This window comes from Balaenoptera ricei, chromosome 15 (genome assembly GCF_028023285.1).
Source record: "Balaenoptera ricei isolate mBalRic1 chromosome 15, mBalRic1.hap2, whole genome shotgun sequence".
Taxonomy (NCBI): domain Eukaryota; kingdom Metazoa; phylum Chordata; class Mammalia; order Artiodactyla; family Balaenopteridae; genus Balaenoptera; species Balaenoptera ricei.
Genome location: NC_082653.1, coordinates 41,191,580 through 41,217,883, shown reverse-complemented (window position 1 = coordinate 41,217,883; position 26,304 = coordinate 41,191,580). Strand labels below are relative to the sequence as shown.

The 26,304-nt window shown below is 41.6% G+C and overlaps 1 protein-coding gene across 8 annotated transcripts in view; it reads left to right on the top strand.

Moving 5' to 3' along the window:
• TASP1 (taspase 1) overlaps positions 1-26,304 on the top strand; it is a 371,502-nt gene that overhangs the window by 216,250 nt on the left and 128,948 nt on the right. For 4 of the 8 annotated variants that reach the window (XM_059897547.1, XM_059897553.1, XM_059897551.1 and 1 more), the window contains one exon: positions 23,562-24,512. The exons of 2 other annotated variants lie outside the window; for them this stretch is intronic. In XM_059897547.1, coding sequence (XP_059753530.1) covers positions 23,562-23,654 — 93 coding nt within the window. In that variant the 3' untranslated portion in view covers positions 23,655-24,512. Of the gene's footprint in view, positions 1-9,726; positions 9,786-10,003; positions 10,032-23,561; positions 24,513-26,304 lie in introns of those variants that run through there. 2 more of the 8 variants (XM_059897549.1, XM_059897554.1) reach the window with 2 other exon arrangements.

Here is a 26,304-nt window from a genome sequence, read left to right as displayed (position 1 = left end):
TTTATATTTATATTGTGTCGTCCGATATGATAGCCACTAGACACATGTGGCACTGAGCACTGGAAATGTGGCAAGTATGCCCGAGGAACAGAATTTAAAATTTTGCTTCAATGTAAATAGCCACATGTGGCTAGTGGCTACCATACTGAACAGCACCAGTTTAAAGAAAGAGTGGAAACGTGGCTCTCTAAATAAATATTTTCAAAACATTCTTTTTTTCCCAATGCCAAAACGGTTCCAAAATATAAAATAAGCCTGATAAGCCATAGGAATCCTTGCCCAAGAATAGCTTGCAGCCAGTTAAGTTTCTCTCACCCTTGACATGTTGAATCTGAGCTAAAATTGCTTTTTAACAAAAAAACATGGAAGAGGTAGACTTCAGTAGTGGAGCTGGTCTGAAATCTGTCTGGTGGGGACAGTCAAGTTATTAAGTCCCGTTTGCAGAAATGTTCCTGTTATCCCTGCTGGTGGCCTGTGGAAGACACCTTGCTATTTAACATAAAATATGGGAGGAAGGAGAGTGGAGAGTCCTGCCTTAAGCCCAAAGATATTTGGCTTCCAGTTGCATCGCTTGACATCTGGTGGACGTGGTTTTCATATTGCTGGTAAATTCTCCAGCTGGTGGTATTGATGGGCCAACAGATACAGCTGCTCCTCTTGCCTCACTTGTAAATTATGTGTTCGACCTTCCTTGCAGAGAGTTCATCCCTTTCCCTTTCTTTCTCCTTTGAGCCTGTGGCTACAAATGCTTTCCCCCAAAAAACCAACCAAACAAAAAAACACTAAAGCTTTGGTTGCTGAATTTTATTGATAAAAAACAAAACAAACAAACATCTCTTCTGTCATAAAGCCTGGAATTTTATTGTATTGCAAGTATAACAAAGTTATAGATGAGAAGCTGAGCTCAAAAGAGGAAAGAGGGGCTATAGCAAAGTTTATATTCTTTTTAAGAGAGCAAGCCTTTGGCCTACCCCCTGGTTTCCTGATTTCTGTGAAAGAATTATTGAATTAGTGGCATACCCATTCAAGCATGATGATGGGTTTGTGAAACATGCTCTCATATGATATTGCAAACCACAGTAGCAAAATGAGAAAGAAGGCATCTTTATTTTATTTTACTTTATTTTATTTTTGGCCATACCATGTGGCATGCAAGATCCTAGTTCCCTGACCAGGGATCGAACCCATGCCCCCTGCAGTGGAAACACGGAGTCTTAACCACTGGACCGCCAGGGAAGTCCCAGAAGGCATCTTCAAAAACTGAAACAGCAACAACAACAACAACATTTTTTTAAATTTAAAAACTACTTCTGAAAAGTTTTTTTTGTTTTTTTTTGTTTTTAATTTGCCCTGCTTTCCAAAAATTGCCTTCTTTCTGCTTGTTACCAAACTCAGAAACTAAAGCCACCTGGCCATTTGAACATTTTATATAAGCTAACTATGTTTAATCCAGGTTAATACCTTGAATTAAAGTTCACCTCAAAATTGTACTGCTTTGAAAAGGCTGGATAATAACTTAATATCGTTATAACCAGAATCCGTATATAATTTGAATAAATAGAGGTAGGTTCTTTTATAAGTTTCTTTCTTTTTTTTTTTTTTTAATAGAATGCTCTTGTAGTTGTATACCTTAATTTAATTTCTAAACCCCTTCTGTAGCATGAGTTAAAGAGATTTCTTTTTATTGAACCAAAATTAGGGCATTGATACCAGTTGGATTTAAAAATCAGATTGCCTGTATCCTACCCAAGATAGCAGACAGTTAATGAATGGTTTTTAATAAACACCCAGTGTGTATGGACTACTATAATAAAAACAGATGTTAACATTGGCATGGAACTTATTCAGGTATAATAAGTGAAACCTAGGTTTCTTTTTACTATGTAGAGGTCATTTTTTGTAACACAGAGAAAATACTGTTATAAAAATTAATCCTTGAGTAGGAGCAGGCTATTTTATGGTCTTAAGGTGTTTCCCCACAGATTCTTATTAGTTGCAGGGGAAAATAATAAGTATATAATGGAGAAACCAGGCAATAACTTGACCATGTGATCAAAATTAATGTCGTGAGTGAGGGGCAGATGGACATATCATGTGCCTCTGGATGTGAGAACCTGAGAAAGACACAAAATCACTTTTGCAGTATCCCATCTGGAAGTGCACAGACTGAATCTAACCACAAGGAAACATCAGACAAATTGAAAATGAAGAACATTCTAGGAAGAAAGAAAAAGGGGACTATATTCTTCAAAAATGTCAATGTCATAAAAGACAAAGGCTGAGGAAATGTTCCAGATTAAACAATGTTAAAGAGTCGTGACAACTAGTATATGCAATAACTGATCCTAGGCTGGATCCTATATGGGAGGGGAAAAATGCCAAAAATGTATTTTTAGGTCAATTTACGAAATGGCATATAGATAGTAGAAAATGTTGTATAATTTTAAAATGTACTTGTTATAACTATACTGTGGCATGCAGGGACATATTCTTACCTTTAGTACAAACTGAAGTGTTCAGAGGTAAAGGGCCGATGGGTATTGTATATATATGGCTCTTCCTCCCTAGATACTTGCTTGCCATCTGCAAAATTCTAAATTCTACATTGCAGATTAATAAGCATATATGTTGCTATTCAGTTTTTGGTAGGATTTTTGCAACCCCAAATGTAGTATCTACCATGCTTTGTTTTTATGAAGATAGTTTCTGGGGCTTTTAAAAAATCTCAGTAAATGTCTGTGTACAAGGGACAGCACGGATGAGATTTCTGAGAGCTTTTTACCAGGCTTAACTTGTGTCTCAAGGAAAGCCATGGGAGGAAGACTTAAATATAAAATATGAGGTACATGGGACTTCCCTGGTGGCACAGCAGCTAAGACTCAGTGCTCCCAATTCAGGGGCCCGGCTTCGATCCCTGGTCAGGGAACTAGATCCCACATGTATGCCGCAGCTAAGAGTTTGCATGCCACAGCCAAGAAGCCCACGAGCCGCAACTAAGGAGCCTGCCTGCCGCAACTAAGACCCGGTGCAACCAAATAAATTAATTAAAAAAAAATGAGGTCCACAAGAGGGAGTTACCAAAAGAAATGAGAAAAAGACTTCCACTTCCAATTAGGATGAAGAAAGTCACAAGAGACTGTTGCGCCTACTCCCAATAATGAGAATGAGCTGGATAAACTATAAAGTCATAGATTTTAAAAATTATCCCAAAAGCAGAATATGGTAGAAAAACTTAAATGAACTAAATTCCAGAAAGAGATAAGCCTTTCCTAGGAGAGAGAAAAGCTCTGACTGCTTCATCCCTGGCAAAGCAACAGGAGGAGGGTTTTTTAAAGGTGTCAGCAAGACCATCTATAAAGAGACAGTGTGATATAATAAGAGAATGGGCTTTGGAGTTAGCCAGACTTGGATTTCCATCCTGAAGCCCCTGCTTTGTAACCTGGGGCAGGTTGCATATCTGACCCTTGGTTTCCTTATCTTTAAAGTGGGAATACTACCGATGCTTTCCGAGCATTCTGAATATTAATTGAATAATACAACCAAAGTGCATATAATAGAGCTACATACATTGTGATGGGTGATGGTGGTGGTGGTGGTGGTAGAAGTGGTAGAGAGTTTCTCAGGGCTGTCACCTTGCAGCTCTGCAGCCTCATTTACACTGTAACCGTGTTCCCAAACATGCCGTGTCCATTGCCTACCACAGGAGTGACACTTCCTGGATTTTCACCCTGCTTTCCTGGTGGAGATGGTAGGGGTTATTACATTTTGACAAAATGCAACTCCAGCTTGTAAATATAAACCAACTGACAAGTGAGTTCAGAGATCCCAGAAGAGGAAAAAAAATTGTTTGAAGCTGCAAGAATAGACACACACACACACACACACACACACACACACACAACCCTGCAATTCAGGCCAATATGATAGTAACGGAGCCCTTTCAAAAAGCTTTCTGACTAGATGTCTACCAACTTGACAGCATCACAAACTTAGGCTTTTAAATGAAACCTAAGTTGCCTGCAGCATTTCTGATAAGCTCACCTAACTGAATAATTTTCCCTTTAAAAGTAAGAGGGAAGAATATTGTTTACTAGCTACTGTTGAGTATCTCTTATGTGAACACAGGCAGTCTTCTCAGATTCCTCTGAGCTCTAGACAGTGGAACACCTTTGGGTGTGTTGACCATGAGTTCCTTAAAAGGGACTTTAGTTCCACGATAGTGGCCAGTGACACTCAGTCACTGGGTGGGTATATTGGATCATATTTTAGATTTATGAAGAACCACTTAGACACAAGTTGGCCTTGGTCTAAGCCAAAGTTTAACTGCTTCTGATAATCTAGTCCCCATGTTACTCAACAACTGAAGGAGTCTGATCCCTGGCAGGAAGCCAACTGCCCCAAGATGGTGTTAGGTGCCGCCAACAAGCTATGTACTAGGAAAACATCCCAGACAGCTAAGTTTGGCAAGTGTGCTTTATGGAACAGAAGGAAAAGTGGCTAATCAGTGATTTTACTTGTACCTTTTAAGCTTGCCCAGAATTTCAAATATAGAATATCGCATTTCTTTTCCATGCTCTTAGGACTTCCAGGAGGATCCCATTGGGTTTATTTAGAAAGTTCTTTAGACAAACAGGAGAAGATTGTAGAAGGTTGAGTATGTGGAAAACAAACTTTAAGACCCAAGTTTCCTCAGCCTCAAGTTTAGTTCTAAGAGTAGTTGGTAATTTTATTTTTGCCTAATTAGTCTTATGCCATCAGTTTCTTCCAAATGATTCATTTGACATAGCTCCAAAGCAATAAATAGAATAAACACAAAGAGGGAATTCACTATGTTGGCAAGAGCATAAATCTTCCCAGAGGTATTAACCATATTTATCCAAATAAATCTCATTTTAATCATGGTGTAGGGTTAGATCTCTGCAAAGATAAATATGTCTATTGCTTGGACTTGTAGACATTCCATGTTAGTTGGAAGGAAGTGAATAAACCTTTTTTTCTGGTTATAGCAACATAGAAAATAATGAAAACATTAATTTCTCTACCTCTATATACTTACATAGCCATCAGCTTACATAGTTCACATCAGGTGTGAACTTAACATTAGAATGTGACCTTGTTACCTTCTAGTACCCAACATTTTAGGTAAATATGTACCTTCCCAAAGCAGACACGTGCCTGCATTTTACGCACAGAACAACGCATAAGTGTGAGATGTAACTGAGACAAGCATTCATGAGAATGATCGGCCTTATTACCCACAGTGAGTAAGTAATGGTTACAGGATGGTCATTTATTTCTCTTGGTTGAAAAGCAGTGGACAAATGATGAAAGGAATCTTTTCTTGTTTTTTTTTTTCAATCTTAAGACAAAAAAGGCCATAATCTTGGTCATGCCATTCTTGTTTCTTGTTAACTTTCTAACTTGAAACAAGGTATTGGTTTCTTTGATTGTAAAGATTCAGGATCACCCATTGATTTTATGTTGTAAGAACTTCTATTATATTATTTTCTTAAGTAGGTGAGTAGTGATGGGAACTGAATCTACAGGTATGCAGTCAGTATACACGGAGGTACTAATGGCCCCGCAAGCCCCGCACACATGGGCATTCATTCCATAGATACGCCTTCTATGAGTGGCTCCCTGTTGAGGTTGAGGGTAGAACTTTGAGTCCAGATGGTTGTTTGGATACAACATTTTATCCCCACTCTCCCTCCTCCCCAGGAACCTGCAGATTTGAGCTCAAAAGCTGAATTCATCAGCAGATCAGCCTTTTTAAAAAAATTGAAAATGTTTACATAAAAAATTTGAACTTACATAAAATAGAAATTTTGAATAAAATCTTTATACAAGATTTAAATGTTTTAAGTTTTACGTAAAGGTACAATTTTCTTCTTCCTGGCTTGTTTTCTCTTGTAAGAGTAGATTTGGCCACACTGGGACCCACTTCCTACATGGCCGTGACTAGTTGGACCCAAGTGGTAGCCACCCTGTTTGGTGGGGCCTGGACATTCCACTCTGACAGTCCTACACCTGGCCTGTTTCACTTACAGGCATCGGAGACTGACCCGTGTTGTAGATTTTGAATGCTAAGCAAAGTCTATCTGCTGGAATACATTTTTATTCCGGTACCATTCATTCAAATAATATAGTTTCTGTCTTCTTTAAAGCCTTCATCTTGGAGCGTCCATTCTGTCTAATCCTAAGGATTAAACTTCTTCTCTGATGATTATTATGTATGATTTTTATGTCTTATAAGTAAAGCAGTGCTGTAAATTGGTGAAACTTTAACATTTTAGTCATAACTAATTGAGACGTTTGGATACGGTTGAGCTACTCTATTTGCATTCTTTTCAAATACTTCTGGATGCAATAAGTGGTACGTATGACGATTTACTTTTATGCTCTTGAGCTGTCATCACTGCACTGTACGTGTTTGGGCTACACTGTCTGCTGCAGTGTTGAAGGCATGAAAAGAAACTTAATTTAGAATGAGGGTTGTGTTAATGCTTCACTATTAGGAGATGCTCAGGGTACTTGGAAACAGCTTTTTCTTCACTTGAAATAGAAAATTAATCGTATTTTGAACGTACCTCCTGTAACGGATGAAAACCCCAATAATCCCGATTTCTTCCATTGATAGGTCTTGTGGATATTATGGTAAAATTTTGAACAGTTAGAAACTGCTAACAGTTAGAACCTGCCCCGTTAAAAATGGAAGATCTTGGCAAAACAAACTCTTACTAGGCAGTTAGTAATAAGCCCCAGTAGCCTGTGAATAAAACATGCTTCCAACCCAAATTTCTACAAACTTCCAAAGCCAGGTCAGACAGGAAGGACCCGGTCTTTAAGGTGATAACCTCTTAGGTACAACAAGTTCCTGAATCTAGCAATTTATGTTTTTGTTCAGTAGGCCATACTTGGGGCAAAAAAGAAATAAATACAATCTATAAGTTTTTCACCATCAAAGATGACAAAAATTCATTTCTTCATAACCTCAGTTAATCAGTATTAGAGCTAATCAGGGATTTATTACAGCGATTAGTAATGATTAACTGGGAAGGAAGCCTTGATTCTTTGGCTTTGAGATTTTAGCTATTAGAAAAACTCAGTTTACTTAGGAGTACAGTTTTGGTGAAACATAGCGGCTCATTTTTTAAAAAGAAATATTTATTAAACAAATGCTATTGAGTGCCTATTATATTCAGGTACTTTCCTGGAAACATAATAGTGAACAAAAAAGCTAAGAATCTTTGTACTCCTGGCCTGACACACTAGTGGGGAAAATAATAACCAAGATAAATAAGGCATATAGTATGTGATAAGTGCTAAAAAGAAACGTGAAGCTGGCAAGGATTTTAGGAAGTATGAGGGTTCCGATGTTAGGCAGGTCTCACTGAGAAAGTGACATTTGAGTAAAGCCTGGAAGATTTATGGGAGCAAGGCAAGAACGTCCCAGCATGGAGAACAGCAAGAGCAGAGGCCTTCAAGCAGGAGTGAGTGTTCCGGGTGTGACGGAGGGACAGTGAGAAGGCTGGTCTTAGGGGGACAGAGTAAGCCATGGGGGACCAGACCACATGGGTTCTTACCGGTCACTGTTGGGATCTGGGCTCTTCCAAAGCCACTGGAGGGTAGTGAGCAGAGGAGTGACAATGTCTGGCTCACATTTGAAGAGGTGACTCCAGCTGCTGAAAGGGAGGCAGAGTGGACGGCCGTTGCCACCCGTGAGTGACGATAATGAGTTCGACTAGAACGTTAGCTGGGCAGGCGGTGAGAGCCAGTTTGCTTCTGTGTCCGTTTTAAGAGAGAGCCGACAGGAGCTGCCGATGGATTGGACAGAGGCATGGGGGAAAGAGAGAAGGCAGCAATGAGAATGGAGTTGCCATTTACCAGCGGGAGGAAGAAGGTGAGGAGGGAGGAAGCAGGCTTGAGGGGAAGTAGAAAGAGCTCAGTTCTGGATGTGTTCATCTGGAGATGCCTGTTAGGCATTGAATGGAGATGGTCAGTGGGTGGTTGGATATATGTGCCAGGAGAGAAGACTAAGTTGAAGATGCATATTTGGGAATCTCCGCATATAAATGCTTTTTTAAAACTACAAGGCTAGATGCGATCACCAAGAGAGGGACCACAGCCAGGAGAAAAGATTTCTGAGGAATTGCTGTGTTGATAAGTCAGAGAGGTGAAGAACCCAACAAAGGAGACTGAGAAACGGCCGTAGAGGCTGGTGGAGAACCAGGGGAGGGTGGAGTCTTAGAAATCAAGGAGAGAAACTATTTCAAGGCCAAGAGAGTGATCAGCTTTATCAGATCCTGTACTCTGGGCCCATGAAGTTAGGTCTGAGGACAGACCACTGGATTTAGCATTCGGAAGTCATTGCTTACCTTGGTAAGAGCCGTTTCAGTGCAGCGGTCAAGGCAGAAAACTGAGTGGAGAGGGTTTAGAGAGAATGGAAGGAAAGAAGCTGCGGAAACAAGAATAGACAAGTCTTTTAAAGAATGTTGCTGTAAGTGGAAGCAAAGAAATGAAGTGGCAGCTGGAGGAGGAGGTAGTTCTGGAGAGTTATTATTCTTTCCTCTTTCTCCAGTGGAACCAGATGCTTCACTTTATGTCCAGAACACTGCACAGATAATTTTCTACAAAATGAGTTGAGGAAAAGTGGCCCAACTCTTGAGTCCTGGGGTACCCCAACATTTAGTGGCTGGGGAGGTGAGGAACTAAGGTCTCAGTATTAGAGTAAAAGAGAAGGGAGGTTTCATCACACTCTCTATAGGAGCTTGGGTGCAGCTGGCATTGAAAGACGGCATCCGTTGACATTTGGGACGAGCTGGCTTACAGAGTCCGCAGGTTCCTTTACTGACGAGTGTCTGAACTTCACGTGCTCCCGTGCCTGGCTGGCTCTAAGAAAAGTGGGCTGGGGCTGACGTTTGACCAGGCTCCTTTTTTTCAGAGAGCCTCTCCCAGGACCAGCAGAAGCCAGCCTGGGAAGCTTTGCCCTCTCTCATCTCAACACCTTAATAGTTCTTCGGTGTCGTGTGGGTCAGATCAATAAGAAGTCAGGAAGCAGATGGTTTTGACGAGGAGAACTTTCTTCAAAGACTTTGTTGGCGGTTTTTATTTTTACCCCTCCCAAATTCCTCACTGACAGATCAACTGAAATTCTCAGGAAATAGTCCATTACACAAATAGTAGTTTCACTCTTTATGGTAGTTTCAACATTAGCCTTTCATTTCTTTTCAAATACAAGATGCTCTTTTCAAGCTATAGTAAAATCCATGTTATCTGGCAGCTTACCAACCAGAAGACTGTTACTGACATTTTGGGTTTTCACTCAGTACAAATCATCTGGATGCTGAGGCTTCCTCACCAGGTTCTCCAAGAAGGGGCCACCTGGTTGTCTTTACCAAGGAAATGGCAGCCCAGAGTTTACCATTATAGGAGCGAAGGTAAACCCCCAGCCTCCATGCTGCACATGGGCCTGCAGGGCTTGGCTAGATCTCCTCCTCTTAGCTTCGCACCTCTTGCTCCCATTAGCCCCTCAGAAAGAAATATCTGAAATATGAAGTTCCTTATATAAGGTGGCACAGCTACCGAGAGGTGGAGCCAAGATTCAAGCCAGACAGTCTGAACTCCAGAACCAAAGCTTCTAACCACGTAGTTGTCGGGAGAGGCCTAAGCTGGAGATGTTTATTTGAGAGTCTCAGCATATAAATGCTTTTTATAAAACTACAGGACTGGATGAGATCACCAAGGAGTGACCACAGATGGGAGAAGAGGGGCCTGAGTCTCAGGTAACTCCCATGCATTTAGGGTGGGGATACGGGGTGGGGGGACCTGTAAAGGGGACTGGGAAATTGTGGCCATAGAGGTTGAGGAGAAACAGGTGACAGTGGGGTCCTGGAAACCAAGGAAAGGAGGCGTTTCAAGGAGAAGATGGTGGTCGTCTTGATGCAACTGCTGGGTCCTGCGCGGACAGTACAGCTATTTTGTTCATTCTTTTTTTTGGCAGTTCTCAGGAGTGACGTGGGGACACAGCCATGCCTCCCAGAACGGGTCTTGAACAGTTAGAAAGGACATAGATTAATTTCTCAATAGATTATGTTGCTGCATTAAACACTCACTAAATCACTCTGCTGCGTAATTAAGAAAATACAGAAAAATGACAGGGAGAAAAAAAAAAAATGTAATCCTGGCCCTGAATGAATCCTTCTGGAATGCAGTGAACTGCCCCACATTAACCACTGTTAACATTTTGATATAGTTCCTTCGGCTTCTGCAATTGTGATTTTTTTTTTTTATACAATTGTGATTGTTTGTACTACATGGAATGGCATATTCTGCTTTATTCTTTTTTAAAATCAATTTTTAATAGAAAGATAGTCATGTACCTCTTTGAACATTTGAGGAAAAGGGTAAAGAAAATTTTAGAAATCAGAGTAAAGACTATAAAAGGTCTCCACAGTCTCAGAATGCACCATTAACGTGATTGTGTCAGAGGTGTGTTTCCGTGTTGTCTGTATGACACGTCTACTGTCCCTCTCACTGCCTGCCTCCCTCCTTATCCAAAAGGTAGCCTAGGGACAGGCTTTGTTCCTGCAGAGATGGGGGTGCAAATCCTAGGGGCGAGGGTGGGGTGAAAATCCAGTCTCCCTCCTGGCCTCCATCCTCAGATACTCTGATGTACTGGGTCTCAGTAAATGGTCCTAACACCACTATCTAAGAGCTCCACTCTTAAGTTAGGCTGGGTCTAAAGAGAAGGTGATACAAGTCCTAGGACCAATTGGGATTTCAATTACTTGTTGGGGCTGTTTTAAAAAAAATCTATAACCTGAATTCTAGGAAAATTTACACATGTTGGGTTTTTGAAAAAAAAAATGTAAACAGCATTTAGAGGGCCATTCTAATGCAAAACTATAAAGAATGTTAGAATCAGAAAGAACCCCCAAAATAATTGAGTCGAATTTTTCATTTTTACCTACGAAGATGCTGAAGCCCAGAGATCTAGTGACCCCCAGTTCAGAGACTCTCCAGTCCGTCCGCAGTAGAGTTAAGGCTCAAACCCAGTTCTCTGAATCCCAGAATCATCCTGAAATTTTTTGGTAAAATGTGTGGCAGTAGCTTTTCTGAGCAAGCCCTATTTCACCCTGAAAAATAAAGTTGTGTCTCTTAACAGAGCCTGATTTAGAATCCTTCACGCTAAGGCTTTGTGGGAGTAAAGAGAGCCCTAAATTTGGGGTCCAAAAGCTTTCATTCAAGTCTCAGTTTTTCTACTTCCTCTGGGACCATAAGCAAACCACATAACCATTCTGAGCCTGGCCTTTTTTCCACCTGAAAAATAGGTATAGTATACCTCTGTCTACCTGAGAGGGTATTTTGAGGCGATCTCATCGATGCAAAGGCGCTATGGAAACTAAAGCATTATGCAAATCTAGGGGCTTCCTATCTTTATTAAGATTTTACAAGGAACTAGTTTCACAAGGAACTGGCTTTCGCATCCTACAGAGACCTAATTGCCTTCAGAGCGAGATCCATGTGTGTTTCATTCTTCTGTCCCCTCATAATAAGTGCAGAATAAATATTTCTAAATAGTGGAGAGCTTTTATCACCTTTAGCAGAATGGAATATCCATGATAATTCTTCACGTAAGTGGTGATATAATAGGTACTGTGGGCTTTCCTTGTTTATGTGGATGCCTTCACAGGGCTTTTAAGATAAAAATAAGGGGCAGCGTTGTCTGATGTTGCCTCTGAAGTGTGGTGTCGTTGCGTGGTAAAAGAAGTAACAAAAGTTGCCGAGAGACTGGAACAACATACTGTTCTCATCAGACTGCATTTTCGTCTTATTTTAAGGCTCCTTGGACATGATATTTCTATGTGAGAACGGTAGAACTTTCCCTTTATGTAGACTTGTTTCAGGACTAACAACAAAATCTGCCATAATGCTGTCTTTGTGCTTTGTCCACATTTGCCAATGGTCTTTTATGGCATCCTTGTTCTAAATGTGGAAAACGAGGTAGGGGCGACATGGAGTAAAATAACTAACATATGGCATTAATTTTTCAATCTGTTGATATTTGTGATTTGTTGGGTTGAACTCGGGAATTACATCTTCACATTGCTCTGGCCCATTTATTACTTTCAGTTTAAGACAATGATGGGATAGAAGTAAAACGCTTGTTTTTAGACTCATTCACAATGTATGCAAAAGCTAAAGGAAGTCAGTGTCAGAGAAGGTTAAACTTTGCGAGGCTCCTCTAGAGACCGTCTAACCCAGAGTCCTCGTTTTACAGCTCTGAGATTTTCACTGATTTGCCTGATATCACACAGGCTAAGGAAGTGAGCACCCAGATCTTTTGACCTGTAGTTAAATGGGGTTTTATCCTATAAAATATACACATTATTCTGGATTATATTAAGCAGGTTCATGTGAAACTGTCAACTAGTTGAGTACATCTGCTTTCAGGATGAAGTCTGAGACCAAACTCTATTTTTAGAGCAGTAAACTACATTCCAAGCTTTAATGCTGCACACAAAGAATGCTCAGAATATTCTTATTCACAAGTTGTGTCTCCTTGAAAGACAGCTCTTGAAAGCAATGGGTAGGGAACTTCTGGGAAAAGGATGGGGGTTGGGGATAGTGTCTCGGGACTCAAGTCATTAAGGAAAAAAAAACCCATAGTAGAAACAAAGCAATAAAAACCAACCAGACACACTTCCTCAGCAATTCTCTCTGGAATTGGTCATTTAAGGTCTATCACGTTTGTGCCAGTAAAAGAAAGCAGAGAGTGACTATTGTCACACCAGGTAAGAATTCACTATGTAAGGGCACAAGGTGTGCTCAGCCAACGTGCCACCTCCAGCACCAACTCTACACACCCTGAGTAGCGCAGTGATGATGCAGAAGACAAGCTGAGCCTGCAGCCAAATGGATCTGTATTCTACAAAATATACACATCATTCTGGGTTGTTTTAAGGAAGTTCATGCGACACTGTTAAGAGACTGAAAAATATAAGTTACCTAGGACTCAACAATTTGAAAAATAAGGCAGAATTAACAAGAGAAGGGAAAATGGTAGGGAAAGGAATATCTGTCTCTTCGGATATTCATGGTAAGTTGTAAGATTGAGTGTGAGACACTCTTGTCCCGCTCTCCAGGAGGGAAATTGCCCTGCAAACAAGGTAGTCCTCCTGCTTTCCATATTCCTCTGAGTGCTGAATTCTGCAGTTTCATTCATGCAGCAGGATGCAGCAGACCCACCAGGCACGCAGCCCACACCTGACCGCTGTCGAGTTGCTGCTGCCCCCGACCATCTCTCTCTGAGAGAGGATAATGTGCATGTAGTTGTTGAGATGAATGAACAGATAATGTCACATCATATTATTTCTACATTTTGTGTCCGTCTTGGGAAATACATAGACTTTTATTTTCAGAGTTTTAAGGTTCACAATTTCAGTGTCACTTTGAGCGTTTGATTTATACAAATCTCTTCAAAAATTTATAACAGACTTACAAGCTATAATCAAAAACTACAAAACATAAAACTAAGAACTATAAAATGTCTAATTTGCCGTTTGCTCTCTTTCATTTCCCAAATCCTCATTAAAGAAAACAAAATCCTCTATTGGCTTAGCAAATATACAGAGCCCCTTCCATGGGCCAAGCCATCTTTTAGGTAATGAGGGAACAGCAATGAACAGATAAAACTCCTCGCCCTTGTGGAGCTTTTGTCCCAGTGGAGGAGACAGGCAATGAATGGGATAAAGGAGCAAAATGGATGGCTGGTTAGATATGGTAATGACATAGGAAACGTTGAGGCAGAGAGGGTGGTAGTGAAATTCAGGTGAGTGGCCAATGTAAACCTTCCCCCAAAGGCGGCTTTTGAGTAAAGATCTGGCAGAAATGAGCAAGTGAGCCACCTGGGCATTGGATGGAAGAGCTTTCTGGGCAGTGAGAACAGCACATGTAATGGCCTTGAGGCGGGAATATGCTGCGTGGTTGAGGAACAGCGAGGAGGCCAAGTGGAGATGGAGAGGAATGAGCCAAAGGAAGGGCAGGAGGATTTCAGCCAGAGAACGAATGCAGTCCACAGCATATGGGGCATTGTCAGGTTTTACTCTGTATCTATTATGGACTGAATTCTGTCCCCACCAAATTCTTATCTTAAAGCCCTAACCCCCACTGTGATTATATTTGGAGATGGGGCCTTTAAAGAGGTGATTATGGTCAAATGAAGTCATAAGGACAGGGCCCTAATCCAATAGGACGTCTTTATAAGAAGAAATGCCAGGGATTTGCACACACAGAGAACAGGCCATGTGACGACACTGGGGGAAGACAGCCATCTGTGAGCCACACAGAGAGGCCTCAGAAGAAACCAGCCCTACTGATGCCTTGATCTTGGACTTCCAGCCTCCAGAACTGTGGGAAAATAATTTTGTTATGGAAACCCTAGCAGACTAATATGCTGTGCTAACCCTCGATTATCTTTGAGAAGAGAACTTTCTGCTAAAGAGTAAAACTGATCTTGAGCGAACTTAACTAGTTTAACTGACAACAATACTCATTTTGTGTCAGCCCAAAAGGAGCTACTACTCATCCTGCAGGTACTATATTTGACTTAAAACAGGTGAGCCTACAAATTAGTCATCCGAAACACAGCTAGCAAGTCAGTCCAGCCAGTTTTTTTTCATAGTGGCAGTTTAAAAGCAGCTCTCAGAATTCTTTTATTTTTGTCTTTTAAACATAGGAGAGTTCGCCTTTGGCTGGTGTGAATGAAGAAGACGCTGTACCTTCTTCTTCCATCCCTATTTTTCCCCCAAAGTGTGCTCCCTCTGTAATCTCTTACCATCTTCCTTCAAACAAAACTGCCTTCTTAACATCACAAAAAATGATGAGGGGAAAGCATTTGGCTGCTTTTGGAGGTTTATTATTCTGAACCCTGAAAAGGAAGAAAATGAATCAAGTGTTTATCCTTCCTTTCTTATATGCACTTTATTGTGGAATACCAAAAAGTTGAGAAAGTTCTATATAGAAGAATTCCAGCTATTAATGTATTGACAGTGATAGAATTAGGAAACCACCCGTTGGTAACTCTTGAAATAATGGGGTCTAGGCAATGATTATCAGTGGCTGCTAAAACTGTTGCAGAAGCTGATTGCAAGGTTGACAGGCAAGGAGACAGGAAACACAGCTTAAATTTGTCTCCCCATCTGGGGTTCAGTCAAAGTTTTATGAGTTAGGGGAGGAGGGTTGGCGTGCAGGAGCACTGGTGGGGCAGGTTTTTAATTTTTATTTATTTTTTCACATCTTTACTGGAGTATAATTGCTTTACAATGGTGTGTTAGTTTCTGCTGTATAACAAAGTGAATTAGCTATACATATACATATATCCCCATATCCCCTCCCTCTTGCGTCTCCCTCCCACCCTCCCTATCCCACCCCTCTAGGTGGTCACAAAGCACCGAGCTGATCTCCCTGTGCTATGCGGCTGCTTCCCACTAGCTATCTATTTTACATTTGGTAGTTATGTCAATGCTACTCTCTCACTTCGTCCCAGCTTCCCCTTCCAGTGGGGCAGATTTTGATTGGAGGGCTTTGGAGCTTAGCCATTTGTGGTAAGGTGTGGTAGATGGGCTTCAGCACCGGACCTTCCTGGACAGCAGACCCTTCACTTCTGAAAGGGCTCTGGAGTTCAGGTTCAGGTCAGGCCCTGGTTCTTTGGAGGGGGTGGGGGGAACAGCTTTGGTTCCAGGTTGTTTGAGGTTCAAATCTCCTCTACATGCTTCTGCTGCATGACTTGAGGTTTTGTTCTGTTGTCTCTGAAAAACAACTCAGTATCTTGTTAGCAACAGGATAGGCCCAGTCTGGGACTGATTCTGTGGTTACAAAACCATTAGGCAAAGGTTGATGGGAGGATCGGGCTGCCACCATCTGAACCCAATGGACCAATAATAGTAACCGCACTGAAAGATGATCACAGATGTTAGGGCCGTCTGAGCACACAGCATAGGCAGAACACAGCCCCACCAGTGGGAAATTATTGCCGAAAATGCCCTTCTAAAGAAGGTAGCTGCGACTTTACTCTGGTGAGGGAATGCAAGGGTTGCCAGATTTTTCAAGAGTATCTAGAAATCAAGATCCTTGTATGCAATTTCCCCATTTTAAAATATTTTCTATTAATATTTTTAGAAGTTGGAAACACTGTGTGGCTCAAACCAAGCAAACTTGTCAGCTCTCCCTTACTCAGGCCCAACACTGCCCTCCAGTCCTATTTGCCGTCCAGTGCCATGGCCTCCGGAGAGCCTGCCCCACCTCCTTGATCCACATCCATGCTCGCCCTCTCTTGACTTCATTGGCATTTGTGGTTGGGTGTCTGTGATACTGTGATTTAGCATAAGAAGTACATATTTGTTCTTCCTCCAGGGTTTCTGACTCACCGCTCCCCAAACCCTTGGAATTTCCCAAGTGATAATAGCAATAGGAGCATCTTTTGTTATAATGTTTGTTCTCTAGTCCTCAGTTTCTGAAATCATTTCAGAGCCGTAAAGGTGAAATGGGTATCTTGTTACTCATAGCAAGCCCCTTTCAAGCACACCTGGGTTTATTTTAATGAGGTGACTTTTGGAAAACCCCAAGGTAACCTAAGCCTGGGGTCTAGTTACCAGGGGAAACAACCGTGTGACTAGAGGGTTGGAAATTTCAGCCCCACCCCCTGACCTATGGGGAGGGGAGAGGGACTAGAGATTGAGTTCAGTCACCAATGACCAGTAATGTAGTCAATCATACCTATGTAACAACGCCTCCATAAAAATCCCCCGAAACACAAGGTTCAGAGGGCTTCTGAGATGGTGAACGTGTGGAGATTTGGGGAGTGGTGCCTTCAGAGAAGGCATGGAAGCTCCAAGCCTCTTCCTACCTTCCTTGCCTATGCATCTCTTCTCTATCTGGCTGTTTCTAAATTATATCCTTTTACAATAATGTAAACTGTTTTCCTGAATTCCGTGAGCTACTCTAGCAAATTAATCAAACCTGAGGAGGGGGTGGTGGGAACCTCTCATTTATAGCTAATTTATAGCCATGGGCCAGAAGTGCAGGTGACAGCCTGAACTTGCGATCGGTATCTGGCATGGTGGGGAGACAGTCTTGTGGGACTGAGCTCTTGACCTGTGGGCTCTATCTCCTGGTAGACGGTGTCAGGACTGAGTTAAATTGTAGGACACCCAATCAGTACCCACAGAGTTAATTGCTTGGTAGTGTTGGAAAACACACATTGGAGTGTTATACCCTCTGAGTGTATGGTCACGTGCCTTTGTTAATGGTTTTCTAGTCATCTCATATGGCCTTACTTGTCTTCCCAACAACATGACATGTTCTTAGAAGGTAATTTGCCAGTATTCGACCAGTTTGGTTTTCTCTGTAGCACCCAGGCATGCTGAGCTGATTGTTTTTGAGCCATCGAAGATTAATGATACAGCAAGCAGGTATATACAAAGCCCTTAGTAGTCAGTAAATACTCAGCAATTGTTAATTATTGTATCAGTGAGAGCAAAACAGCAGCATCAAAAATATTGGCCTAAAAATGTCCATTTTCTTCAACCTTACCTTTTAGCATGCAGCTAATTTTTCATTAAAATATCTCATTCTATTTTTGAAGACTATCAAACATTTCAAATAGAATTACCCAATTCCGGGACATCAAATAATGTGTAATAGATATTGTGCTGTATAATGTTTTGTGCTATGGCTATATGTCTGTTTGAATAATAAGAATCTGATGTGTTGACACGTGCTCTCATTGCATGCAGCCTGTCAACCTGACGACAAATGCTCTTACAGTAAGTCCCCTACATACGAATGAGTTCTGTTCCGAGAGTGAGTTCGTAAAGTCCACCTTGTTCTTAAGTCCAAAAAAGTTAGCCTAGGTACCCAACTAACACAATCGGCTAGATAGTACTGTACTATAATAGGTTTATAATACTTTTCACACAAATAACATAAAAAAACACAAAAAATAAAGAAAACATTTTTAATCTTACAGTATGGTACATTGAAAAGTACAGTAGTACAGTACAACAGCTGGCATACAGGGGCTGGCATCGAGTGAACAGGCAAGAAGAGTTACTGACTGGAGGAGGGAGAGGAGGTGGGAGATGGTAGAGCTGAAGGATCGTCAGCAATAGGAGATGGAGGGCAAGCTGCAATTTCACTCACGCCTGACATTAGTGCCACAGGTTCTGGTTCCTTTCTGGATTCAGTTCTATCTACCCTCTTGAAAAAACGATCCAGTAATGTCTGGGTAGTAGCTCTTTTTTTCTCGTCATAGAAGACACAGAGGCACTGGATTGCATTCTGAACGGCTGCTGCAGCCTTCTTGTACCATTCTACGTTTAGGTCCTGTGCCTCAAAAACTAACAGTGCCTCCTCAAATAAAGAAAATCCCCTTGCCATTTCCTGCATTGTGTATCTCTTTGGTTCGCCAGAAGCATTGCCACCAAACAACAGAGTTAGCCTATCCTTTGCTGCTTTATAGCTTGGAATCAACTTTTCCTCCTTACTGATGTAACTTCGGTCTGGCATCCTCTTGCAGTACAGTCCTGTCTCATCCACATTAAAAACCTGCTCAGGTAGATACATGCCTTCATCAATAATTTCTCGAAGCATTTCAGGAAATTCCCAGGCAGCTACCGGGCAGCTACCGTATCTGCACTTGCTGCCTCGCCACTTACTTTTACGTTGTGAAGGTTGGCTCTAGCCTTGAACCGATGAAACCAGCCATGGTTGGCATTAAAAGATGCACCCTCTGATTCTTCACCATGTTTATCCTTCAAGTCTTCATAAAGGCTTTTGGCTTTCTCTTGAATCAACATTAAGCTGAGCGGGACTCGACACTGATGTGATCCTGCATCCACACACTGAGAAGTTTCTCCATCTCCTCCATCACTTTTCCACGCTTCTTCGATATTATTGTTGACATCATCGGCACAGCAGACTTCACATGTTCCATGATCTTGTCCTCATTCTTCAGAATCGTGCCGATGGTTGAATGATTCATGTTATAAGAATGAGCGACGTCTACCATCTTTTCGCCTCGCTCCACTCTCTCAATTATTTTCACTTTTTTTTCCATTGTTATCGCTTGGAGCTTCTTAGCAGTACGAGCTACATCACCGCTGCTTTTACGCTTGCTTCTGGACATCCTGGGCTTGAAATAAAGATACTGTACTACAGTACTCTATACAGTACTGTACAGTAAAGTACACAAAAACACAACCACTTGTAGAGGATGCACGCATGTGACAAAATACGCCAGACGCATGAACTAACTTATGTGATTACATGTGAACAGACGTTCGCATCTTTGAAAGTTCACAACTTGAAGGTTCATATGTAGGGGACTTACTGTATAGCTATTTTAGAGGTGGGGTCCCGAAAAGTTAAGTAACCAGCAGAGGTTACATAGCTAGTAAGTGCAGAGGCCCGGATGGAATCGTTGTTAAAGATAACTCCAGCTGCTGTAGCAAGCAAACCCCAGAATATATGTGTATAGTTGTTCAAACACAATAAGAAGCATGTTTCTCATTCACATAAAATACAAATTGGGGTTTCTGATTGGCAGAGGGCTCTTATCCAAATTATGATTCAGGGTCCCAAGCTCCTTACATCACCTAGGCCTCAGGTCATCAGAGAAAGCGCATGGAGAATGGTTTGTAAGATTTTCTGCCGGGCCCGGTAGTGGCACACATCACTTCATGTGCTATTTCTCATTAGTTCCAAATTCCAATACAAGTACACTGCTACTTAAATGGTTTTAAAGACACCTTGTTAAGGTCTTATGCTTCTAGGACACCCTAGAGTCTGCACAGTCCTTACACACCCAATATAAAATACTTTATTGCACTTTTAAATGCTGGCATACAAGTTCATCGTAGACAGTGGTGAACTGTCCACAGACATTTTTAGGCTCAAGGAATTCAAACCCACTTCTCCAAAAGAACTTTTAGAGATAAACACTCATATAAAATATTCCCTTAAACAGCCCCCACTGTTTATAATATGATTTGATGCTCCATTGAAATTTCCACAGAAAGCTTCAAATACATCTTGGCTCAAACTTTTTCAGGCCAAGGTTACTTATTTTCCGATGAGTCAGAAGACCATGTTGATTGATGAAACTGGTGAAGTGTTGACATACATTTGGACGGTTAACCATTCTATTCCCCTCAACACCAAAATCATGCCAGTGTGTTTTGTAATTGCAAAATCCCCCTTGACTAGATGATAATTTAGGGAAGCAGTAATCCTGAGAAGTTAATCTTAACAACTTGTTTGTCTGGTTGAGCATTTCTGTCTTATGTAAACCGCTCAATTTATACAAATCTCAATGTATTTTTGAAGTATTTTGCCCATGTACCCTTAATAAATATCTCAAGACCTTTGTCATCTTTTCCAGTTCTTTTTTCTTTTCCTTCCTAACTCTCCTTGACACTTTGTGGTTTAGCTCAGTTTATTTAGATGTTTTTCTGTCGTAAACTTGGTGGGGATAGGAGTGTTAGAGGTAAGTTTGGATTGGCCATCTGTGTTTTTGTAAATCTCAGAGGATTGCTATCAAGTCCCCTGGTCTGTGGGACAGCAGTTTCTTCCTTCTAGTCCTGGGTCTTTTTCATGCTCAGCAGAAAAATCAGTTGCTTTAAGACTGACATCCCCCTGGTCAAGTTGCAGACTGTCTGCTTGGACATATGGTCGCTCTTTGATCTTTTAACAATTAATTTATTCTCTGTTGCCTCTGGTGCCTGGACCACCAGGCCTACCAGGAAGTCTCATTGTATTCTCTCTGAATCTCTGGGAAACGTGAGGATGGAGTTTCCTATGAGCTTCACTTTTAGGGACAGATATCTTAAGTAACCTGATTGGAAATTTTCAACCTATGTGTGAACAGAACCTGGTGTTAATGCTTCTCCATTGGGGTCTGCATGGATTCATTCCTAGCTAACCCCTTCTCTTAATGCCATCTTATAGCATACAGTTCTGGACCAGGAAGAAAATGGTCATTTCTGCTTTCTTCTTTTTTTTTTTTTTTTAATTGTGCTAAAATATACATAACATAGAATTTACTATTTTAACCATTTTGGGTGTACTATGCAGTGGCATTTAGTACATTCACATTGTTGTGCAACCATCACCACCATCCATCTCCAGAACTTTTCACCTTCTCAAACTGAGACTGTGTGCCTATTAAGTAATGACTCCGTAATTCTACCTACCCCCAGCCCCTGGCAACCGCCATTCTGCTTCCTGTCCTGTGAATTTGACTTCTGGGTACCTCATATAAGTGGAATCCTGCAATATTTGTCCTTTTGTGTCTGGCTTATTTCATTGAGCTTAGTATCTTCAAAGTTGATCCATGTTGTACCATGTGTCAGAATGTCATTTCTTTTTAAAGCTGAATAATATACCACTGTATGTATAGACCATGTTTTGTTTATTTATCTGTTGATGGACATTTGGGTTGCTTCTACTTTTTGGCTATTGTGAATAATGCTGCTATGAGCATTGTGTACAAAAATATGAGTCCCTGCTTTTACTTGTTTTGGATATATACCCTGAAGTGGAATTGTTGGATCGTATGATAATTCTATGTTTAATTTTTTGAGGAACCACCATGTTGTTTTCTACATTCTTGATCCCTGTCCTGTCCTAGCCTTGTGACTGTTTCATGGCTGAGGAGGGTGAGATGAGAGATGAGATAGACTAAGGGGCTTCTCCTCTCTCAGGGATTGTCTTTGTTTAGAACTTTTTTTTTTTATTCGATGAATGATGCCTGAGGAAAAAATTCTTTGACCTCATGTTAATGAATCCCTGAAAGAATAAAAGGGCCCCATCAACACTGAGCCCTGGGAGTTGTGAATCTGAGTGTTTTGTGCCTGATGTGACAAGGGCTGCTGGGTAGCAGAATCAAACAACACGTTCTCTTCAAACTTCTCCCGCTAGGTTAATAGGACATCACAAGAAATGAAAGATCCACAAGTGTGTCTTACTGTGGACTTCTCAGGTATAATATATCCGTACTTATAAAATGTAATAAGATGTACTAAACAGCCTTCAGATGCAATAACAAGGCCAGATTCTGGGACAGGGTGCCCAGAGGCATGAGCCTGGTGACCAAACTCAGTGATACTCACCTCCCAGGAGATGCCACATGGACTGCCTTGCCCAGCTCTCCACCCCAAAGTTGACGGGCCTCCCTCCTGGAGGTTACAGGTGGCTTCCTGCCTTGCACACAGAAACACTAAGTACCCAGAGAACATTTTCTGTTCTCCAGAGCTTTCCAAATTGCTGACTTACGTAAGCTCCTCTAATGGGACTTGTGCAGTGAGACCCAAGAACAGTACCCACCATCAAACTAAAACCAGGTAGCTTACCTGTTGCTCCATCTAAAGCATATGCTTGCTTTATTTTTGGTTGCGTGAGAGGATGTCAGACCCACCCCAGGCTTGGCCACCTCACCAGCTGCATCCAGCAAGTTCGCTCTGGGACTTGAACTCCCTTGGGTTCAGTCCTCAGGAAAAGCTTGTGTGGAGAAGCAGAATAAGAGAGGATTACCTGAAGGATATACAGTCTCTCTGTTCTTCTTAGAAACTCCGACATTTATCTATCCCCGGATTAAGCCAGATCATCAAAAAAAGGAATTCCTGGCTGACGTGGTCCTGACCCCTTGTGGAAGAGCTTTTCCTGCTGGTCTCCTTTGAGTGATGCTGTAATGCTCAGCCCTATAAAACTCCTTGTTGTACAACCGCTGTCTTCACTCATCCACTATACACGGTACCTGCTGTGGGTGAAGCCCTGCAAGAGGAATGGCTCCTTGGACTCTGTGCCGGGAACGGTTTTCTCCTTTGAGCGGTTGGTTTGTGTGATCCCGTTATACCATGTGGACCCCTGTCTGATCTTGGCCACTGGGAAGCTCTGAGACAGGGCAGCAGTCTGCCTCCAGCACGGGGACAGAACTCAGGCTAGATTTTGTGTGTTGACTCACGCCTGTCTTTAACTCATTTTTGTAAGTTCTTCTTTTTCTTTTTTTTTTTTTCATTGCCTCACTTACTTGAGGTTGTTGAGTGATCTGATTTTTGTAAGCTATTTAAATCCTTTAAGGATTAAATTGAGGGAATAAACATGAATCGGGTATTCTTAGTTGCTCTGAATGTTTAGAGGACAAAATGTATATCAACTGGTAGTTTTCAGGTAACTGGAATATGCTCAATACAGCTGGCCTTAAAACCACTCTTGTTCTGAGTGTGAGTAAACTGTAAGCTCTGTGCTCCTGGGGGCCTGGGCTGTCCCGGTCTCTATCTCCAGCTACCAGTGCTGTGTTTGGCAGGTAGTAGGTACTCAGTTAATATCCCCTGAGATTTGGACGAACAGGATCTGTCTGCACCTGAGTTACCCGCCGGCACAGCCTGTAGATGCTCAGAAGCAAAGAGAAGCCAAGATGCTCTGGTGTTTTCTCCGCCTTTGTCACACGTCAGGGGGACACAGCTGGCACCTCTAACAGTCTTCCGTCTCCTCCTCTGCAGACTCACATTTCCAGACTCCCTCCCGGTGCGGTAGCCGGACAGTCCGTGGCGATTGAAGGTGGGGTCTGCCGCCTGGAGAGCCCAGTGAGCTGAACCTTCAGGCTGAACACAGAGCATCTGAGCGGCATTTCAGAACCCGAGCTTCGCAGGGTTTTAACCGAAGTTGGATGTTTTATCTCCCTCGTTTTATAATTCCTGTCGCAGCCTCGTGCATCGCTTGCGACACTAGTGCTGCTGTAGTTAGCGCTTGGTGACACGCGCGTCTTGGGCAGATGAGCGGGACTCTGTGTGTGCGTGTGTGCGTGCGTGTGCGTGTGTGTGCGTGCGTGTGTGTGCGTGCCCGTGCGCACACGCAGTGTGTATGCTTGCTTCTCCTTCGGTGAAATAGAAACTCCTCCTTATTGTGTAACCTCAGACCAGGAATGATTAAATCATCTTCCCAAAATGTGTGCTTTAATTGTTTACAAGTAAAACCTAAAGTTGCAGGAAACATTGTTGATTTCACAAAGAGGTACCAACTGTCTTTGATATAACGTGTCGGAACTGCAGAGTAAATCTACTTGTTGAAATGACTGACAGTGGCCATGCTCCATTTGATAACAGTGCTAGTAACAAAGTGTTTTTATTTGTTAGCCAGTTTAAGTGGATCCTATGGTAACTTAAACTGTTGTTCTCATCCCTCATATGGGGCATTTTTCTTTAACAAAGAATGGTTTCAGTGAAACAATCTAGCAGAGAATTAAGGTCAGAACCTTTTTAAGTAATAGTCTTATTGATAAAGTTTGTACTTCTTTCCTCAAGCTTTTCTAAGCTTAAATACTACATAGCTTCGAGCTGTGTGTACTATATTATGAAAGAATATGTAAAGAGAACATACAGTAATGCACAGTCCTTAATTTGTGTATAATGGAATGTTATTTACAATGTAACACTGTAAATAAGAAAGCAAAATTTATGGGAAAATTCAATATTATCTTTGTTTCTTGTTTAAATATATTTTTAAGATAAAGGCACAAAAATAAAAGAAACATATTACTGGGTATAGTGTGTGACTCCTCTTCTCAGACTAATAAATTATCTTTTGAATCGTAGATTGGAGAGCCGTTTTTTGTTTGTAAAAAGTTACTTCTTCCGGAAATCATACCTTTATGCCTCTTGCTGTGGTTCTGAGTATTCAAAATTCAGTTTCATCTCTGTGTAATTAGGCTGGACACCAGCAAGACGGAAGATGAACTTAGTACATGATTGAATGGTCAATACAGAAGTCCCTAAAATTTTCATTGTAATTTGATAAAAAATAACCAAGGGAAGGAATAAGAACACTTTGCTTTGAGAAATGCAGTGGCATTCAGTGGCAGCTGAAAAGTCAATGGTTTCAGTTGATAAATTGCTTCTAAATGTTATATTTAGTGATTCTGGAGCCACATAAGAAAACCAAGACTTTCCTTTTGATTTTACATGTAAGAAGTAGCTATTAAGAAGATACTAAAGATAGACTCACTCAGGGGGAGGAAGTTCCCTGCACCATATAATCATGGCTCTGGGCGGTAACTGATAAAGCCCCAGATGAAATTATACACTTGACATGGATGTATGGGCAAATTATAAAGGAAAGACAACCAAAATGGAGTGGGTGTAAATATGAATGCTTTGGGAGTTGCTGACTTATATTCCTCGTACAGGCAATTACATTTGTCTCGCTGTGTTCTCATAGACAGGTTGGTGCCGTGGTATCTGTTTCTCATTCTTAATGAGGCTGAGAACTTAGTAAGAGATGGGCTGGTTGGTGGGGAGCCTTTGGCTTCAAAAGCTTTCAAAGACCTGTTACCTGTTGGCAGGGTTTTTTCAGGAACTGGATTGGATCACATAAAACTATCAGGACACTTTGGAGTCTGAAAATCATCTGACCTATTTCACCAGGAATGCCATTTCTTTCATCTCCTTTTGACTTTATTCTGTTCATATTTAAAAGTTTGGGCTTGTTAAACACCCCTTTTATGAAGAGATTAAAATGGTCAGTATAAAAGAACACAGCCCCTCCAAAAACAGTTTGTTAGGACTTTAGTCTCCAATTTCTAATTTTTTTTTAATTTAAGGAATATTATGAAACCAGGAGGAAAAAAAAGTCAAAGGGTCATGGAGGCAAGAAATCTTAATTATAAGATCAGATGTTAAAGAAGAGATACTGGAACCAGAAGGTACTGACAGATATAAAATCAACTTCGTTTCACACAAAAGTAGGAAAGATAGAAACAGATAAGAATGTAACCTCATTCCCTAGTCTGGCCTGTATCACCAAGACTCTGAAGCTGTGTTTGAAGGTGCCCACTTTTAATGTGGATGATCCTAACTATAGGCCTGTATTCTATTTCATTTTAAGGCCTGAGCGTTGGATGTTTGGTTCTCTTGGGTACAGTTAAGCCTGGCCTGGATTCCTCAAGGCTGTCACTGTGATCCTGCTCTGAGTTTGGAAACAGGGATGTCTTCCGCACTCGGTGAGGAGGCGGAGGGTGTGTGCTCTACCCTAAGGAGTCCCTGTGCTGACTGACAGGTGTGGCAGCCTTATCTGGGCTCTGTCCTCGCTTGTCACCTCTGCCACCTCTCCCTGCTTCCTGTGTGTCTGCCTGTGGCGGGCCCTTTCTTATCGTCTAAATGCCTCTTCTAAATGTGAACTTGAACGCAGATGCCAATGTCTGTTAGAACTGTGTACGAAGAACGTATAAACAAGCCCCTGATGCTAGTC